Source organism: Clupea harengus, chromosome 18 (assembly GCF_900700415.2).
Source record: "Clupea harengus chromosome 18, Ch_v2.0.2, whole genome shotgun sequence".
NCBI classification, from domain to species: domain Eukaryota; kingdom Metazoa; phylum Chordata; class Actinopteri; order Clupeiformes; family Clupeidae; genus Clupea; species Clupea harengus.
The window spans coordinates 5,323,107-5,343,668 of NC_045169.1; the positions used below are offsets into that span (position 1 = coordinate 5,323,107).

At 43.2% G+C, this 20,562-nt stretch overlaps 2 protein-coding genes across 6 annotated transcripts in view; one reads left to right on the forward strand and one right to left on the reverse strand.

Moving 5' to 3' along the window:
* Positions 1-102: 102 nt before the first annotated feature.
* On the forward strand, positions 103-3,676 carry LOC105894186 (thioredoxin-like). Its single transcript, XM_012820657.3, has 5 exons — positions 103-255; positions 1,192-1,296; positions 1,793-1,852; positions 2,632-2,697; positions 3,291-3,676. Exons 1-5 carry the CDS (start codon positions 232-234, stop codon positions 3,351-3,353), a joined length of 318 nt encoding a protein of 105 aa, XP_012676111.1. The 5' UTR covers positions 103-231; the 3' UTR covers positions 3,354-3,676.
* Positions 3,677-4,408: 732 nt separating this feature from the next.
* The window catches only part of svep1 (sushi, von Willebrand factor type A, EGF and pentraxin domain containing 1), a 77,618-nt gene continuing 61,464 nt past the window's right edge, over positions 4,409-20,562 (reverse strand). For 2 of the 5 annotated variants that reach the window (XM_012820618.3, XM_031584557.2), the window contains 11 exons: positions 19,582-19,810; positions 19,214-19,369; positions 18,774-18,837; positions 18,379-18,552; positions 17,895-18,074; positions 17,161-17,340; positions 12,134-12,304; positions 10,911-11,006; positions 8,257-8,352; positions 6,961-7,054; positions 4,409-4,620 (listed from right to left, as the gene is read on the reverse strand). In XM_012820618.3, coding sequence (XP_012676072.2) covers positions 4,590-4,620; positions 6,961-7,054; positions 8,257-8,352; positions 10,911-11,006; positions 12,134-12,304; positions 17,161-17,340; positions 17,895-18,074; positions 18,379-18,552; positions 18,774-18,837; positions 19,214-19,369; positions 19,582-19,810 — 1,471 coding nt within the window. In that variant the 3' untranslated portion in view covers positions 4,409-4,589. The remainder of the gene's footprint in view (positions 4,621-6,960; positions 7,055-8,256; positions 8,353-10,910; positions 11,007-12,133; positions 12,305-17,160; positions 17,341-17,894; positions 18,075-18,378; positions 18,553-18,773; positions 18,838-19,213; positions 19,370-19,581; positions 19,811-20,562) is intronic. The other 3 variants (XM_031584555.2, XM_031584554.2, XM_031584556.2) reach the window with 3 other exon arrangements.

The following is a 20,562-nucleotide window of genomic DNA, read 5'->3' on the forward strand; positions in this document are numbered from 1 at the left end:
TTCATTTATTTGATAAGAAACAATTAAAAAGACTTCATAGGCTGTAGGAGTTGGACATAGCTTACTCACTATTCCAGCTAATGCTGACTCGTAGCCTAGGTGTGTGATGGGCAGGGCTACTTCGGTGTTTATAAAATCAACCACTTGGAAGCCTTCCCTTGCGCAGTTGTGGATTACTGCTCTGTCACACCGAGAACGAAGGCTACCGAGACTATACAATAAACCACTACAATGGTTCTCATCATCGAAAACAGGGTAAGATTAATAGACTATATGAATTTCTTATTTGTCTATTACTACTGTAGGCTACTAGGTTCGCGAATGGTAGCGGAGTAATTTAAGAAATATGCGATTTCATTTTACAAATAATTTAGGGGATTGTCACCTAAACTTAAACTGGTTTAGGCTTTGACGATAGGCTATGTTGGAGAAGTCTACTTATGCAAAATGTCTATTTTCAAAGAAGACTATCTTGAGAAAAGCGATGGCCTGAGTAAGTTCTGATGAAAGGTGTCCAGTGTCAATAATAGGATGGACGGAATCAAGTTCTAAACACATTAAAAAAAAAATCTATTAGCCTGTGATGTTGATTAAGTTAATTTACACATTTAATTTCGATGGCAAACCTTATAAGCAAACGAACTGTGTAGGTTTGCTTACTATTTGCTGTAAGGAGGGTATTTTCTTTAATCGATGGTGACTAACTGTTATCGCTACATCACATTGAGCAATCTGAGTTACAACGCTCACATGGTCGCAGGCTTACTTCTATAATTTGTCCAAGTTAATGTGGAATTTGATGTCAATGCCAGACAGCTGATAACAAGCTGTTTAACCCAGTAGGCTACCATGACCTGGTGGTGAATTAGAATTCCTAATTTCGTAAAAGTTGTTTCATACAGCAATAGTTTAACCTAGTTGATGGCGTTTTACGTCTCCTCAGAATGCTGCAGAAAGTTCCACTGAATGAATAGGTCATCCCATCGCTCGGAGGTCCGACTTATAAAGGATAATGTATTGTCCGCCGGTCAGTATCGTAAAATAAATAAAGACCGGCAGACTTTCCCCTTACGTATTTTGTAATATGTTAGGAAATATAACATTAACTAAGCTAAAAGAACCACCAACGGTAAATGTGCTCCGCCTTCCTGTTTTCAGTTGTCCCTCCCTGTCAACCTTTATGTGTTTTAGGAAGAATTCCACAATGCCTTGAGTACGGCAGGCGGCAAGTTGGTGGTGGTGGACTTCACGGCAACTTGGTGCGGCCCTTGTCAAAGCATCGCTCCCTTTTTCAAAGTGAGTATCAAACTTGAGTTCTGCACAATCAGTTACGATGCAATTGGCCAGTGTACTTTGGTATCCATACTCACAGCAGCTGGAGCTGTCATGACTTTAATGACAGAAATGTAGGCGGGGGGGAGGGCGTGGCCTCGTTGTGTTCAGCTGTCGACATAGCAACCACCAGGGAAGGGAAGTCCTCCAAGCCAACCAATTATAGAGCAAGGAGGAAGAGTTGTGTTTAGTTTGCATATGGTCAAAGCAGGTCTGTGCCCGCTGAGTGACTCATACTTCTTTCAAGGCATGGGCCTAGGCTAAGGCTATTTTACACAAACAATGTTGTCATACTAATCTGCGTTGTTATAAAACGAAATTCAAACTGTTAAATGTATAAATGAATGGGTTATTTTAAATTAGGATATGAGCAACAGTGTGAGTTTTGAGTGTTTTTTTTGTGTGTGTGTGATTCCATTGTAATAGCCTAATCTGAATTGACCTCTCTCTTCCCTCATAGTCCTTGTCTGAAAAGTACAAGGATGTGGTGTTCCTTAAGGTGGACGTGGATGATGCACAGGTGAGCCATGTCTAATGGAGGATTCCCAAATGTGATTGGAAAAACATCTCTGTGGTACCCCCTTAACAGCCCTTTGTTTCCATGTAGTTACACCAACACCTTACCCTGTATAGTGTAAAATGTAGCATCCCTTCAAACTGGGCCAATTCTACTGGAATATTTCATGTGATGTGTAGGCTATAAAAATGAATTGGTGAAGAGAATGGAGATTGAATTTGATCTGTTACTGCTACTTTCTAATGCTGTGAAGCGACTCTGTTTTACAATTGCTTGTTTAATTTGGACTGAATGGACAATGGCAGAAGTTGTAATTGGAACTCACTGCAAGCAGAAATTCAATAACCATCCAGCCCAAGAGACTGGCACTTTTGTCATAGGATTTATGGGACAACTGGAGGCTTTTCAATAGTGTGTTATTTGATGAAGAGTACAGATTCAGCAGTTTTGTTTTGTGTCGTGTTTCACGGTTTTAGAAGCTCTTAACCACCCTCTAGTAAACATTTGTCATTCGGGTGTTTGCAGACTTCCAGTAGAACAGGTCTGGGTGACTGGAGTGGCCGGTTTGACCACGGAAGACACATTCAGTGTTGATTCACTAAAAGTTCCTTAAAAATTCACATTTCCTTGGGGCAGGGCAACATGCTTGTTTTCTTGTTGCTCTCTTGAAAGCACTGAAGTCAATGGAGTCATGTGTATGCATATTACATGTAATGCAGTAGTTGTAATGAGCATTGAGCTGCTCACCAGAAATTTCATCGTGTGTCCGTCTCTTCTTTCAGGATGTAGCGCAGGAGTGTGACATCAAATGCATGCCAACATTCCACTTCTACAAGAATGGGAAGAAGGTGAGTTTTTGCAACTGAATCCATGCCAGTGTTGGACCAGAATGCTCTGCCCTGTAGGACTCCATAAACACATTTGAGAAGCATAGAGTCCTAACAAACATCACATCCAAAAACATGTCATGGCTATTTATTTCATTTCACACAGGCCTAAAAATCTAGTTTATTTTTAGCTCAACTCTGTTTTCTCAAACAACTGTAACTGGAGTGGATGGGGTTATCATAAATGTGGTTGAAGATAGTTTGACTATGGTATAACATAGTCAAACTATCTTCAAACAAATTGTTTTTATCTTAAGAATCTTTGAGTAGCTTTGTATGGTACTTCCTGCCTGTATGCAAGAATCGTTGCAAGCATGCTAAAACAGTGCCATAGTGGCCAGGTCAGATGTTGCTTGGTATCTTAAAATGTATTTTATCTGAATCAAAGACTAATTTCATTGTCGTCGTTACCAGACACATGATATGCATTTCTTGCGTCAACATATTTCTTCTACATTTGTTGAAATGAGATATGATTGGGGCAATGTTCATAACTGTTAAATAGAGACGATGATGTGATCAAATCAAAATATCTGATTTATATCCTGTTTTAGGTTGATGACTTCTCTGGTTCCAACCGGGAAAAGCTGGAGGAAATGGTCACTAAACACAAATGAATTTGAGACAGCGACCTCAACACTGTATAAAGAGACTTTTGTCTGAATTCACACAGCTGTGTCCCCCCCACCCCCAAACCAAAGTCTCCTCTGAAAATATTCTACACATGTAAAATAAACATTTTGTTTACATAAACAGTTGCAACATCCCCTTTATTTTCATGTTTCAACCATATTGTAATGAGAGCAGGCTTGTGTGTAGTTACAAAATTATTGGAAGCCTGTTTTATATCTTTTCGGCAGCTGCTTGGGACGCATCTTATGTATCATATGTTGAATTTTAAAGGAATCAATTCAATAAATTAATTGAGGAACAAAAAAAACCATCAACCTGTCATCATTTCACCAACACAAGTTTTAAAGATTCCAATGAGTCTTGTGAAGGGTACAAGTGTTACCTTTTGATCTGATGTCTGACATCAGAGGCAGACCACTTCAAGTCTTAGGAGGGGGTCATGAATAAAGATGGCCTTGTAGTATGTTTACGCTAAAACTAAACTCTTGACAAGTGGCCATTTCCAAAGAGTTAACCTGACCTGTGACTTGGTAATCTATGACCTTCTCAGACTAATACTATGACTTGTAGTTCATGATGCTACACTACCTGCAATTACCCTCTCAAAATGAGGGGTTTCCAGTCAAGCTCTCACTGTCTTTCTCTCTTGGTGAAGAGCAAAGTTACAGTAAACATGGTTTTGTTTGGCTAGATAAGGGTTTTAAGCAGGTTTGGTGAAGAAATCAAGTCCAGACAGCCTTCAGGCTAACCAGGCCTTCGTTTTGTAAACAGAGTTGCGGCATTTCAAAGATTACAGAACAGGATATGGGGACTCTAAATGAGAACTGGAGAGTGACAGGAGGAACAGCATCTTTTCCTACCAATCTTAAACAAGAAACAATGCGGGTTTAGTGCATTATAAATTAAGACAGATGCGTAATAGGGAGTAGTTATTGTATATGTATAGTTGTGTTTTATGCTTTAATAAAAATGTGAGAATAGTTTATACACATATACACTGGACAATCACATCAAAGTTTTTACACATCATACAAGTATATAGCAGCATATAATTAATACTGTTTATTTTCTATATGAAAAAATACAGCTTTATTTTACAAAACATGTATTGGAGTTTCTGGAGGTGGAAGAAAGAGAATGTAGCTTTCAGTTCTGAAATAATGGTCCCAAAATGATTCTGGCTGAGGATGTCAAGATGTCAATCACGGCGAGTGGCATCTTTAAAAATGAAAATATCCTGATTTCCTTTTCCTGTTGTGTGAGAAAAACAAAATGGAAAACATGTGAAACAATCAGTCACTGAATCCAGAAGAGAACTGTCACACTAAAATAGCGTGTGAGTGTGTGTGTGTGTCTGTGTGTGGGTGTATTCCTTTGAATATATGTTCGCTTGTTCACCAGGTCGGTTGGTGCTCTGAAATACTGTATGACTGGCTCAGGAGGTTTTTTGGGGGGATGACATGACGGGCTGGGTACAAACCATAGCTTTGGTTCAGGCACTGGGGAAGCCCCGCCAAGACCCTTTTTAAGTAGAGCGTCAGGGCTCATGCCCATGTTAATCGGCAGCTTTTTGCGCTGACTGTCTGAAAATGAAAGGCTTTATCTGGGCATCGCTCCAACGCGCTGTGAGTGACATCACAATGGATGGCCCTGCAACATGGCTGCCTGCCAAAGCCAGCCTCCCTGGGTAGCAGCATCGTAGCAGCTTTGGGAGGGGGGTGCTGCTGGTGGAGGAGATGTTTCGGACGGGATTGGTGCAATATCCCCTCTCATTATACCAGGTCTTATCTCATGTGGTAGCCAACATGCCTAAGTCATCGGAATAAGGTATACTAAACACTGTGGGTGGTTTTAGATTTCTAAGTTGATGTGCCTGTCATGTGAATGCAGAAAGGATGGTAAAAATGCAAAGATAGTTATGCAGTTATGAGCTAATCACTACTCTTATTTGACACTTGGCGCTGTTATCTGTGTGTGTGTGTGTGTGTGTGTGTGTGTGTGTGTTTGTGTGTGTGTGTGCCCCACACATTTCAGGAAGTGGTTGTGCTATCCACAAACCCCTCCTAAAAGGGCACACACCAGCTTTTTCAGATGACATACTTTCTGCATTTGTGCATTAGTAGTGCCACGTATATAAACAACATCTGGTGTGGGCGTCCTACTTATTACTCAGGAAATGAACTTAGTATGCTACAAATATCAAAAATTACTATATTGTCATAGCTATGTGTTAGACAACAAACTGAATTAAATACTAAATATGTAAAGCTATTTTTATGTGCCACTGTATTGATTGGAGTGTCAGGATATCCTTTTTGTGCCCAAATGCAGCATTTCACCGAGATATTTTACTAGTGAATCACACATAATTTGCGACAACACAGAAGAACTATTGAAAATAAAAATAAACCGGTCATCCCCCACTTTTCTTACCCGTAGTTGAATACTCTCTCACTGTCAACAGCTTTAAAAATAAATACCTTGCATAATTTTACACTTTTTGCCCAATCCCTTTTGCAATATAGCGTGGGCCTGCTGGGCGGAAATGTGAACTAGTTCAGTTTGTTGCCCTGAAGGAAAATGGGCATGAGGGCCGTGTGGTTGTGGTTTGATGTGTGCATATATGTCACGCCAGCGCTGAACTCTGCTCCTGCCACGCCCCCTTCGACTTCAACTCACGCACCTCCGTCTCATTCACAATCACCGGAGTACTAATCACGAAACACCTGTCACCTCTCTACTTAAACCCTTCACTCCGTGTCTGACCCCGCATCATCATAAGATGGCTTTCACTTAAGCGTATTCTGTAAGTCAACAGCACAATGTAACCTTAGAAAAGAAAATGGGAAAACCAAGTTTTAAGAATTAAACCTGCCCTCTGCTCAGTGCTTTAACCTTAGCTAACTGGATGTCTGTGTAGACGTTAGCAGTGTTGGTCTTGCCTGTAAATGCTTCATGACATTTGACGTGGAGTCCTTGGACAACGACAGTATTTTCATCGTGGGGAGCCATAAGGTGCACTGCACTGTTATGTTCTTCCCACTTTCAGCTTCGAGGACAAAATAGTGTTGATATTTCCAGCCAGGGAAAGCATTTTTTTTAACTCGAGGTCAGAATCAGAATCTGCCAAGTAAGTTTACGCCTACCAGGTCATCATATGGACTTGTAGTTTTGTCTGTTGTCTTCTCGCGCATGTGGATGATAGTATAATGTTCTGCATTTTAAAATCTATTTGTAATCCTGTTAATAATCCAAATTTGTGCTAAAAGTATCTGTAATCTAATTACGTCTTTTTTTTTGTAACTGTACCGGAATACAGTTACACTTTTTTTGCATCCTAATTACATAACGCGCTTCCATGTATTCCATTACACACCAAGCCTGGCTGTGAGTGAGTGTGTGTGTGTGTGTGTGTGTGTGTGTGTGTGTGTGTGTGTGTGTGTGTGTGTGTGTATGTGTTCATATAGAGTATATGGATGTGAGGGCAAGAGGGTGTACGTGCACTTGCATGTCTATATGCATGTTCATGGGGTAAATTTGTGTGTGTGTGTGTGTGTGTGTGTGTGTGTGTTTGTTTATGAGATTCCCCACCTGGAGCAGACATGTCCACCCCAGCCCGTACTGCATTGACACCTGTTCGGTCGGATGCACCTCCCTCCATTCAGACACGGGGAGGAACAGACAGCTACAGAAAACAAACACACAAACAAGACATTTGACACCATGGCAACAGCACAAGCGCTCCCAGCTGACCTCGCCCAAGGAATGACAGTAAATGGCTTGGGTGTGTGCGTGCCTGTGTGTGTGTGTGTGCGTGCCTGTGTGGGTGTGTGCGTGCCTGTGTGTGTGTGTGCGTGCCTGTGTGGGTGTGTGCGTGCCTGTGTGTGTGGGGTGGGCTGAGGGGAGGTTGTGGCTGCGGTGTCTCTTATCATTTAACTCCTACAATCATTTACATTTCTGAAGGCACCTAGCAAGGCGCGCATGATAACAACGCAATCAGACATGCACTCAGACGATTACATTACCGGTCAGGTTATTTGCTTTCCCGACTCACCTGCGCTGTCTATGATTAGGTTACCTCTGCTTCAATGCGAAACATTCAGTCTTCGTACGCATCCCTATCTCTTTGTCTCTACATGACAGGAGAAGTACACTGGGCTAATTCACAAACTGTCTTTGTGTCTTTGTGTTTATCTTGATGGCCTGCAGCATCATAAAAGATGGTGGTACAATTGAACGACAATGAGGGGCATATCTGAAAGTGTTGTGTCCCTTTGTTAACTTTAATCACACAACTCTTCTGTTGACCTGAGAACACAATGTGTTGTTTGTTGACCTGTGGTATTGCCACAGCAACAACAGTGCAGCTTAAGTGCCCTTAGGTTAACCCATGTTTCACCCCTCAGGTTAATTTCATCTCCTCCAATTACATTTTTTTTTTTCCAATCTTAAACTCGATTGATTAAAAAATGAGATATGAGGGCATGTGCCTCCCAGCGTGGCTTACATGAATGGAGATTGTAGGGACTCTACTCATTTTGAATTACATCAATAATACATGGAATCTTACAGACAGATGAAGTGATTTGTGAAACACACATAAACATAAAGACACATTTTCACATAGTTTTACCACCTCTCTCTCTCTCTAGCTCTCCCTCCCTCTCTCCCTCCCTCCCTCCCTCCCTCCCTCCCTCTCACACACACACACACACACACACACACACACACACACACACACACACACACACACACACACGGAGAGACAGACACACACACACACACACACACACACACACACACACACACACACACACACACACACACACACACACACACACACACACACACACACACACACACACACACACACACACACACACTTACCTGTGTGGCAGCGGGTGCCTGTCCATCCTGCGAGACACTCGCACTGGTAAGGAGCCACACAGCGCCCCCCATTCAGACAGGGAAGAATACAGATGGCTGGGGAGACACAGAAACCACCTCCAGTTACTCAACAGCCTCTTACTCAACAATCACCCCAGCCTACTCACTGCTCTAAGGAATATAGGGACTTCCTGTGGGTCAGTGGCAAGCCTCAATGATTCATACACTCAGTTCTTTCTTAAAGGGTATGTTTAGGCACACTGTCTGGAAACAGTGGAAACTTTCCAGTGAATCAGTAACTGCAGCTTAAGATTCACACAGAATCTTTGTTGACAGTTCTTTCCTCGTGCCTTGGCTTGCTGCATACAATTTCCGTGTGTTACGGTAAGCACCGCCACCCCCCCCCCCCCCCCCCCACCCTTCCGCTCTATCTGTCCATCTCCCTCCCTCCACCCGTCCCTCACGCCGCTTCCCCTTTCATCTCACTCTCCCTTTCCCGTTGGTCTCTAAGTGCTCTATCTCTCCCCCTTTCCCTTGATCTCTCCCTCCCTCCCTCCATCTCCCCACACCCCTCCATCTCTCACCCATTTAATTTCCTCCTGCCTTTATCACACTCTCTCTTCTCCATCTCTCTCTCTCTTCTCCATCTCTCTCTCTCTTTCTGCTCCATCTCTCTCTCTCTCTCATGTTTCACTCCAGCTCATCCTTTCATTCTCTCTCTCTCCTCATGCCTCTCCCTCTGTCTGTTCGCCCATGTCTACCCTCCTCTCCTTCTGTCTGTCTCTCTCTCTCCTGTCTCTTTCAACCAGTTCAATTCAAAAAGAAGCTCTATTGCCACGACTGCTAATGTTCAGTGTTACCAAAGCAAAAGGCGTCACGAGGAAAACAGCGATCATGTTTTAAAAGGGGAAAGGAAAAAATATTTAAGAATGAAATTTGAAATATTTAAAATAACTTTCAATAATATTTTCTCTCCTTCCTCGCCCTCTCTCTCTCTCTCTCTCTCCCTATTTCCTTTCATGCCCCTCTGCAGCTGTAGTGTGCACCTGCACCGAGGGCACTCTAAGAGGCCTTTCAGCTAACAGATGCCTGGCTGATAGAGTCTGATGAGCCTCCTCCTCCCTCCTCAACTCAGGGTGCATTCTAATTCAGCCCAACCTGCTCGCCTCCTCCTCCTCCACCTCCTCCTCCCCCCTCCCCTCTCCACTCCTCCCCACATACACATAACCCTCCATCACTCTTCAACAGACCGACAGTGCAGCCAAACATGGGTGTCAGAAGTGAGCCGAGGTAACGGCAGCAGAAGCCAGGCGGAGGCTGGATGAGGAGCCTGAAGCGAGGGGCAGGATTAGCGGGCGGGAGCACCAGTGACGGGTTATGAGAGGAGACGGGAGACGAGGTGACGGCGCTCGTGATTATTAGATGGGGATCTGTATTGTGTTAGATCCCCTTGGTGGAGAGGTGACGCTAGGTGAGATTCAAAGAGGTATTGAGAGGATGATACAAAGATACTGATGTGTGTGTGGGTGCTTGTGTGTGTGGGTGCTTGTGTGTGGGGGGGGTGGTGTGGGGTGGTGGATAAGGTTGCATCAGGACAGAAGGACACACCAGAGTGATGGATGAACAGGTGTGATTGAGGACACTGAAGGTAAAACAGGGGCAACCACTTCACTGGCACTCAGTGGTGGTGGTACAGTGTGCTGCAAAGATCCTCAGCAAGAATGTGGCCATTCCTTTGAGGTTCATGTTTAATACACAAACAATGTCTGTGGCAGGCAACAGGTATAGAGCAACACAACATGCAAACCCTGCAAGCAGAATCTTGAGAGCCAATGAGTTGAGTAATAGCATCAGTACTGGGAAATATGATGAAACACTGTGTCAGAGAATTATGTACGTGTGTTTCGTGTGTGTACTTCATGTAAGTGTGAAAGGAAAAATACAGAATGAAGTCCAACACAGAAATCTGAATGGCAAGTAATCTCAAATTATTAATCAAATAAATAAATCAGGTATAAATGAAGGTAATTACTGGTAAAGCAGGGCGTAGCACACATACATAAAATATTTACAACAATAACAAATAATGACATACATTTTGTTTGGTTTAATGCATTAATTAAATGCTTGGTTTGCATCAAGTCTTACGTCCTAACAGCAGGTCTCTGCTTCACCACACCAGTTAGAACAATGTGGTCAATGTGTTTTGTCAATAAAAGTCAATAAAAAACCTTCTCTTGATTAGCTGAACTCACAGGTGTTCTGACTATAGATGTCTGAACATCTGTGTAATGTCCAACAGTTCACCCCAGATAACACCTGACTCTGTCATGGATCCAAACCTTATCTTGCCGAGCGCTACAGATTTGAACCAGATTAGGATTGGAACCAGTCAAAAGTCAGCTGCCATCTTGTCAGTGCGTGGGTGGTGGTGGTGGATATGGTGGCTGGTGGAGAACACCCAGTGCATGCAGTAACAGAGAAACTCTACTTTAAGTGTGTTATGTGGTCAAGCAAACAACAACAGCAACAACACAGCGGCCATGCTGAGCTGAGGGGAGAGGCGGGAGGCGAGAGGCGGGAGGCGAGAGGCGAGAGGCGAGAGGCGAGAGGCGGGAGGCGGGAGGCGGGAGGCTGGAGGCGAGGTCACGTACGCTCTTCACAGAGTCGCCCCATCCATCCCTCCGGACAGGCACAGGTGTTGGGCCTCTGGCACACACCTCCGTTCTGGCAGTGGAGCCAACATATAGCTGCAGATGGGCGACAGACACACTTCAGTCACTCTCACATATAGCTTCAGAAGGGCAACAGACACACTTCAGTCACTCTCACGGCCGCGCTGAGGACTCAAGAGGGCCCCGCTAGATTAGGGAGGCTTGGAGAAGTATCGCATATGCACAAGCTGGGCCAGACTGAGATCAAGCTGCTCCAATAACACAAAGCAGTATGTTAGGCTAACAACCCTGTGGAAGGACATGGACAGAAAGAAAGTGTTATTCAGATGTTATAAGAAGCAAAAAGCGAGCCATGCTGTCCTGCATTAATGATAGTTTGCAGGAGATTGAACAAACGACATTTTGATACCGTCAACAGAAACTCTCTTTCCCATAGTAGCTCAGAGTAAAACTGGGGTCTCGTCACATACACTATGTCTGAATGTGGCACGCCTGTGAAAGACTCTCATCTACATCTACTACCATCTATGATAAACAGAGCAGGCTGAAAAGATTCCGCTTGGGATGCTTTTTTGAAGAAAAAAGGGGGCTGGATGTGTTTTAAGGTGACATGACAGAACAGTGTGTATTAAATACTGAGGAACAGTATACAGGGCCCTGCCATGGTCCTTCTTAGGAATGCAGCGGCATACTCATCACTTATCAGTTTCTTGTGAGAGAGAGGGTCAGGGTGATTGAATTACAAGCACACAGCTATGTGTGTGTGTGTGGGCAGTGAGCGCGCATGCGTGTGTGTGTGTGTGTGTGTGTGTGTGTGTGTGTGTGTCAGGGCTGCAAATAGAGAAGGAAAGTAAATGTCTTTGTGAGAACAGTCTGTGCGTGTGTGTGTGTGTGTGTATGTGTGTGTGTGGGAGACAACTCTCTGTTTGTGAACACTCTCTGAGAGAGAGAGAGAGAGAGAGAAAGAGAAAGTGCACATCAGGGCTAAAAACTGAGGAGGATAGTAAAACTCTGTGTGATAGTAAAACTCTGTGTGAGAACAGACTGTCTGTGTGTGTGTGTGTGTGTCTGTGTGTATGCAAGAACAAAGTACAGGCAAAGAGGGAAGTGGTTCTCATTCCAGGCACTGCAGGCAGAAGACAGGGCGGCACGTTGAGGGGCAAGGAGGCGGCAAAGGGGAGGAGAGAGATGAGGCGGATCACCTCGGCAGGCGGGGGGGTGGGTCCAGGTCCCGTTCTCCAGGCACACGCTCCGGCTGGGGCCCTCCATGGCGTACCCGCCGAAGCACGAGTACACCGCCATGTCCCCAAACTGGAAGACCGCCCCCCGCACCACCCCATTGGCCACGTGGAGAGGGGGGCCACAGGACACCCCTGCACACAGGCACCTGGTTAGCCCGCTTGCTTCAGACCCTCCCTTCATCATGATTAATACACAGGCACCTGGTTAGCCCGCTTGCTTCAGACACTCCCTTCATCATGATTAATACACAGGCACCTGGTTAGCCCGCTTGCTTCAGACACTCCCTTCATCATGTTAAATACAGTGCGGCTTTTACAGGGGTCTCCCTGCTCATGACGTCAACATTTTAATGCCTTTTTGGGTTACATACTTTGCCTGTCATATGACTTTTTAAAGGCAGTAATGTCATGTAATTGTCCCGAAAAAAGGAACCTATTTGAGGTGAACGGGAAAAAAAGTCTATTTGACTGTATTGTGAATGTACTTGGATGCTCTGTGGTATATTTGATCTGGTGGTTCACTATTTTCATCAACAGTTTCAAAGAGCCCCAAATACACCTCAGTACATTTCAGTTTTGCAAATATTCAAATACACAGAATTTGGCTGAGCTTACCCGGAGGAGGAACCTAGCCAGACCAGTGTATTTCACTGTATTTGTGAACGTATTTAGATGCAATATTCATATATAATATAAGAGCTCTGCTAATGTCTTTTGAAAGTAAGACAAAAACTAAAATAAATGCTCATAATCTGTGGTCTGGGATAAATACCAGAGGTAAATAAATGATAAAATCGAGGTTTAGGTAGAGAGAACAATACAGACATTCAGTATGAGGAACAAAAAGTATTCTGGATGAGAAATGTTTTTACATCTTATGAATGAAATCCATTACGTACATTTTTTTTCTTGGTTTGGAAATGACTTGCAATACAAAATGGAGCCTTGAAACCAAATGGAATCTGTGCATAGCCATAAATGGAGACATATAGTCAAATTTAAATGAACATCTTTGGCATCAGGGATGAGTGCTGTTCTGTTAAAATAAGATTATCAAGGGATTTTCAAGTGGAATAAAACGCCTGTACATCCAATTCATCTTATCAAGAGCGCCGTTAAAACTTAAGTGCCTGTACCTCTGTTCTTATTATTGGAAACCATGGAGATCAGAAGACTGTCTCAGTAAATCTCTTCATGGCAGAACTGCTGATGATGGATCTGGCAGGATCTGTTAATATCCTACACGCAGTGGTTCTCAAAGTGGGGGGCGCGCCCCCCTGGGGGGGCGCGAACACTCTCCAGGGGGGGCGCGATGTCACAGACGGAGAAAAAAAAAAACTACCGCCGACCTGTCACTGGTTAGTGAAAGCTCCCTCAGTGGCGAAATGCAAGGGGCTGGACTGACCCAAACAAATCAAATACGGTTTTGCTCCTGATCCACCAATCAAAACGGAGTTTTTTCATTTGAACGCGAGTTGCACCTAAGTTTCCGAGTATAAAAAAAAAACGCAGGCATTGGTAAGCTCTCACCCTGAGATGACTCTGCAGAGTTTGTTCAATTTCTCTTGTTTCCTGTATCATTCAGATATTCATTGCTTTATAAACAGTCTTTTTAAAGACTCACTCCTTCCTTAGTAATACCTTACTGCGCTTGCAGTAGGTCTATTCGTAGCCTATTCTAAGGAGTAATTTGCCCCAGTCTTTTGAAAAAACTCGTAGCCCCGAGAGCTAGCCTAGCTAGCTACCTTTTCCCAACTGCAGCTAGCCCTTTTCTCCTTAACACCTACCTTTATATTTTTGTATCATCCACCGTGTTGCAACAAATAAAACACCAGCACTTGAATACTATTTTGTGCTGTCCCTGTCTACATTGTGTAGTTAGTTTTGTTAGGAATCATTGCCTAGCACAGCCTTATCCTTATCCATGTCGTTCACAACCACACATACAAGAACACGACGTTGAAATTAGAACCTTATTAACTTCACACACACTGTATCAGCAAACAAACACAACTATGGACACGTTTCTGATTCGTAAAAGTCAGAAAGAGAAGCCTGTGGACTTCTTTAAACATGAACGTGATGGCCTCCAGCAACAACGAACCACCATCTCCAAGCAGTGTCTGGAGGCATCTTATGTAGTTGCTCATAGAATTGCTAAGCTTGGCCAACCCCATACAATTGCCGAAACACTGATTTTGCCGGCCGCGCAAGACGTGTATAATAGAAGCTAAACTCAGCGCAATACTTATGTCAAATGACATTGTATCACGCCGAATATCAGAAATCAGTTTGGGTCCTATTTCAAAGAGGACTACCGTTCATTCGCCTAAGTTCGGGATCCATTTCTCTGCTCAGCAGACGAGCTGTCAATAGACATGAAAGAGCAATTGAAGAGTGACAGTAGACTTAAGCATCTCCCCTATTTCGTCATTCTGGATAGCAATGATCAACTTTGCGACATAGCCTTAAAAATGCTCATCCTTTTCGCGTCGTCATATTTGTGCCAGGCAGGCTTTTCAAGACTGACTGCGCTCAAAACTAAATACCGCAACCGCGCACAGACCGAGGATGACCTGAGGATATGTTTTCAAACATTGCCCCAAGATTTGAGAACCTTTGCAGTGCAAAGCAGGCTCATGTCTCACATTGACAGACCTGTAGGATTTTTTTTGTAAAGATCACAAGAGGCCCATAATAATAACAGTATCCAAATTATAGCAATAATAACACTAATTATTATTATGATAATAATACAATAATAATAATTGGTCGATAATCATTAATTATAATAATAACATAATGATGGTGATAATAATGAATAGCCTACTAATAGGCCTACTATTACTGATAATAATAATAATAATAATAAATAGTTATAATAATTGTCTGTATGGGCCTAACAATAGCCTAACCTTGACATGTCAGGCCTATCAATAACAATATGCTATCTATCTATCTATCTATCTATCTATATATGGTGGTGTAGTTGAGGGTGGTGGCGGCGGGCCGCGCGCTGGGGGGGCCCCAACTACCCCTAACCAGCTTTGGGGGGGCCCAGCTTGCAAAAGTTTGAGAACCCCTGTCCTACAGGATTCTTTACTGACCATTAATCACTTGCTTTATTTTTTCAAGCTTTGGAGTTTCAAGGAACTGATTTTCTTCTATAAAACCTTCAATAAAAATGAGAAAGAGAGGCCTGGGGAAAACTTAAAATCAAACCAGGAGGCCAAACCATGCAAACACGTTAACAAGCAAGCCAGATGCTGTCAGAAAGCTTCTATCCAATTAAACACACAAACCTACAGTATGTCTTATTGCAGCCACATTCAGACTTTGATAGTCTGCTGGAGGATGTGTTACAACTGCAGGATGCCATGCTGAAGTGAAGCTGACCACAGAGACTCGTCAAAACAGGAAGAGAAAGAGAAAGTAGCAGTCCAAAGAAAAATCCCCTAATGCTTTCTGCAGTCAACCTATGTCTTATTGTAGCCTTACACACACGTCGCTGACCACCAAAGAGAAAGCAGAAAGTCTGCATGCAGGCAACCTTTATCTTACTGCAGCCACATTCACACGTCGCTGACCACAGAGACTTGTCAAAACAGGAGGAGAAAGAGAAAGCAGGATGTCTGGAATGTAAAGAGCAAAGAAGAAAAAAGGACAGAGAAGTCCCTGTCATCTAAACGTTGCAGTGTACACAACCATAGTTAAAAATTACTTTCATAATGTCTGATCCCAGTTGAGTGATGAGCAGTGAATGAAACAAGGACAGATACAGGTGCGACAGGGCAGTGCTGTTATTGGTTATAGCAAAGCAGAGATAAACAGGGCAGTGCTGTTATTGGTTATAGCAAAGCAGAGATAAACAGGGCAGTGCTGTTATTGGTTATAGCAAAGCAGGGCAGTGCTGTTATTGGTTATAGCAAAGCAGAGATAAACAGGGCAGTGCTGTTATTGGTTATAGCAAAGCAGGGCAGTGCTGTTATTGGTTATAGCAAAGCAGAGATAAACAGGGCAGTGCTGTTATTGGTTATAGCAAAGCAGGGCAGTGCTGTTATTGGTTATAGCAAAGCAAAGATAAACAGGGCAGTGCTGTTATTGGTTATAGCAAAGCAGGGCAGTGCTGTTATTGGTTATAGCAAAGCAGGGCAGTGCTGTTATTGGTTATAGCAAAGCAAAGATAAACAGCCACTTTCCAGAATATGCAGGGAGAGGAGAGGAGAGGAAAGACAGCCCATGTTGTAACTACACTCAACAACACAAAACACACTGAACGCCCACAGGAAGTGGCATGGGCCCGCCCAAAGGGAAAACACACAGCAGAAGAATCAGTGTGGTTTGCAAGTATTCATGCAACTATCCATGGCTTTAGAATGGTGTGATCCTCACAGTAAGTGCTAAACTGCTTTCTGCTTGTTACTGAAAGTGCCATTCTAGTCGAGCAAATACCTCACTCAGTGATTAAAATGTAAAAAGAAATCACACTCTATCCGTGAGCTGATCAACTACGCATTGGGTGTGAAATTCAATAGTTAAAATTATAAGATATAAATGAAATATAAGAGTATTAAGTATTATTAAATCAAACAATGGATATCAGACGTGGTGTTGATGATGCAATGGAATATGTGACTAACGGGCCACGGTATATTTGATCTGGTGGTTCACTATTTTTAGCAGCAGTTTCCGCTGTCAAGACACTACAATACACTTCAGTTCTGTTTTTCAAATATTTAAATATACAGAATCCAGCTGAGCTTCTGTGGAGGAGAAAATAGTCAGACCTATGTACCTACTTTTAGGCTGGATACATCAGTATAGGAGAGAGGTCTGTCCTGTAGTTTTTACAGTTTTTTTTACATATTTCAACATAATTGAAGAGATATGATTAAAAAAAAAACTTGGAATAACCCGGTTTACTTCTTTCAGATTATCAAAATGAAACTGTAATGAACTTGAACGAGGAACATTGAAGAGCTACTCACTCTCACAGGCTGCACTGATGGGGCTCCATGTCTGGTCAGCCCTGCAGATGAGCGTGGCTGTGCCCTTGGCCTGCTGGCCCTTTGGACAGGTGACTGGCACAGTCTGGCCTACCAGGAAGCCCACCTGTGAAGTGTTGGCACTGCTGACGGCCCAGCCCGGGGGAGGGGGACAGGACCTGGCTGTAGTGGTAGATGGAGGGAACATTAATGCATGTTAAGAGTGGACAGACATATGAGCGTGACAGTTAAGTGCGATGAAGTGGACTTAAAGCAGCGACAAGGAGTTCTGGTCTGAAACTAGCGAGCTAACTATCTCAAATGCATAACCCTTGCCAACACCACCAGCAGCCCAGTTGTCACTGATAAAAGCTTGCTAAAATGCTTACTGGTGTGTTTTGGCTATATAGTTGGCAATGTCGTACTATGAAAGCTTTGGCTAGTGGGAACGACGCATGTGTCTATCTGTCCTTCACATGACCACATACCGTCAAAACAAATTTAAAGATTATACCAAACCTAGTCGCCTATAAAAACACACAAAAAATGTTGCATAATGTTGCTTTAAGGTAAATTAATTTACTGTAAAATATCTAATCTTATCTTAATCAAAGTTACCATGTTTGTTGTTACCTTTGTTTGTTCCAGTAATAATTCTCTCAAATATGTATCTAAAAGCCATTCAAGGTCATGGACACAGCAAGTGCACCAGCTGTTTTACAGGAAATGGGTCTTACGTGTGCAGCTGGGGAAGGGGGCGCTCCAGGAGCCGTTTCCCATGCAAACCACCAGCGGCTCCCCCTGCAGGTCAAAGCCTTTATCGCAGCGGAAGCCCAGAGCACGGCCGCTGGCCAGGCTATGCTCCAGCACCCTCCCGTTCAACAGCTCCTGCGGTCCCTCACAGCTCTCAAGGCCAGCTGAGAGAGAGAGAGAGAGAGAGAGACAAGGAGAAAGAAGGGGAGGAACATGTTGAGGAGAGAGGGGAGAGGAACATGAAGGAGTGAGAGAGTGAGAGAGAGAGAGAGAAACACAAGGAGAAAGAAACGGAGGACAACAGGAAGAAAAAGATGAGAGATGATACAGAGAAGAAGGGAACAAGACCGAATATGGATGGTGCATTGTCCACGAGTCAGTGTTACTGATAAGGGTGCAACATTTGGAGATAAGATGTAGCGATATCATACAGTGAACGATAAAGCGCATTGCAAGTGTCTCTCATACCTTCACATGATGGTATGGGGAAGCTCCATTTGCCATCAAATAAACAGGTTAGGTTCTTGGGGCCAACTAAGCGTAGCCCTGGATGGCATTCATAGCTGACGGTACTTTCAAACGTGTCACCCGTCATGAACGGAGCCGCTCCCTCCACCTCTGGGGGCTTTCCACATGAGACAGCTGAGAAAGAAAAGAAAGAAAAAGAAAGAAAGAAAAGAAAGAAAGAAAAGAAAAAACATCCATCACCAACCATCAAATATGTGCTATGATATCAGAATGACAGTTAATAAGAGAAAGAATGAAGAAGAAGGAAGCAAAAGAATAACTCAATGACAACCGCTAAGACTAAAAACTAAAACTGTGTTTCCTGGTAAAGTTTCCTGGTGTTGGTGCGGACTTACCAACACACTCGGGAGTGTTCCCGCTCCACGTTCTGTCCCTGTGGCACGTCAGCACAGAGTCCCCCTGGAATGCAGCCACACAGGTAGAGTTACAGCACCAGGAATGCTAACTCATCCTACAATAGCACAGATTCCCAGCAGCGTAGCCTCAGTATTGATCCACACAAAACCCCAGATCTATCAAAACACTTTTGAGTTGGACTTGAGAATATGAGACACATGCAGTAGCCATTGCACTATTTATGGATAAACGGAATCAGCATTCAACACTTACATCAAAAAGGAAGATTAAAGTAAAATAAATAATACTAGAGCTAGGCAAGATGTCCTGCAATTGATTGATGCATTCAGTTACATATGGTTAAAAACCTCAGAGAATTAGATCAGTGTGAGCCTGGCATGTGAGCTGCATAATGACATTAATAACAGTTGGTTGGTACCTTGATTATGAAACCTGGGAGACAGCTGTATATAACCATGCCCCCATAGTCATGACCTTTGCCCTCAGCGTTTCCATGGAGAATAAGAGGGGGCTCTCCACAGGTGACAGACAGGCAGGAGTTGGTGGAGAAACCGGGAGACCAGATCCCACCAAGCTACATCCAACAAAAATGAAAACAATTACTGTTCAATTCCAAACGGTCTAAAACTTGAACATTAGGCCCAAAAGACTGATTTGGATATCCGGAATATTTGTGTTTTATTAACATATTATTTACAGCAGGATGAGTTCACAACGACAAGATGCATATCTTTGTGTAGTGTAATAGTTTGTTAATTACAAAAGGGAAAACGAAAAACAACTCACTTCACACTTGGAGACCCTTGGCCCCTCCAGGTAGAATCCGGTCTTGCAGGACAGGGTGACAGTGCCTCCTATGGGGGTTGGATGTTCCCCTGTAGCCACCAGGTGGGTGAGGTTGACAGGGAAGTGACAAGGCACTGGCCGGCAACGGACACTGTGCTTAGACCAGGTGGCATCGCTCTGACAGGAGAGGGTGTTTGTCTGTGTGGCCAACTCAAAGCCATCTGAACACCTGTGGAATCAGACGGACTGTCTTCAAATTTAAGTCAAAAAGGTTGCCTCACTGAGTCAATATAAAGATAGTTAAATATGATAGTTGATATCAGGTAGAGACTGTTAACAATGTATCTGTATGCTCAAAAGAAAAAAGTATCATTGATGAGTACTAGCGAAGTCTACATTTATACAAAGTTGTAAAGCATTACATACATACATTTTACTTTGATCATCTTTAGAATAAGCTGTGTCATTGCTGAGGCAGCTAAGTTGCAAACACATTAAGTGGATCCTGGATGGACTACATATTCAAACAGGGTTTTTACTGAATGTGGTCTGTGTGATAGAAACCAATTTAATGCTTTTAGCATCCGTCATGATTTTATAGTCTGCTAACTGTTGCAGTTACCATTTAACTCAATTGAACATGCTATGTGTGTCTGCCAAAAAAGGCATATTAGAGCTACTATGGTTTGCATTTGTGGTTTATTGATCAGCATTGTCTAAATGGTCAATATCACAGACCGGAAGGTTCTGTAGAGATAGCTGTCACAATGTTTTACCAAATCAAATAGTGCTTGCTCTTAAAGAAGCACTCTAAGTGATTAGGTCATTCCAAGAGATGATTGGGTTTAAAATGTAGATAAACAAACTCAATTTTTTCCGCTTTTATAGAGAAATAGTAGCACACTTGTAATAGCATCTAATAGAACACTATAATACTTTAAAAAATGTTATGCAAATATCTGTGTTGATCAGTTTTTATAG

What these genes read in the sequence shown, in the direction of transcription:
- LOC105894186 (XM_012820657.3), top strand. Translation starts at nt 232, where the DNA reads ATGGTTCTCATCATCGAAAACAGG. An exon ending in GCATCGCTCCCTTTTTCAAA is followed by an intron (nt 1,297 to 1,792) that starts GTGAGTATCAAA and finishes CTTCCCTCATAG; the next exon opens with TCCTTGTCTGAAAAGTACAA. An exon ending in TGGACGTGGATGATGCACAG is followed by an intron (nt 1,853 to 2,631) that starts GTGAGCCATGTC and finishes CTCTTCTTTCAG; the next exon opens with GATGTAGCGCAGGAGTGTGA.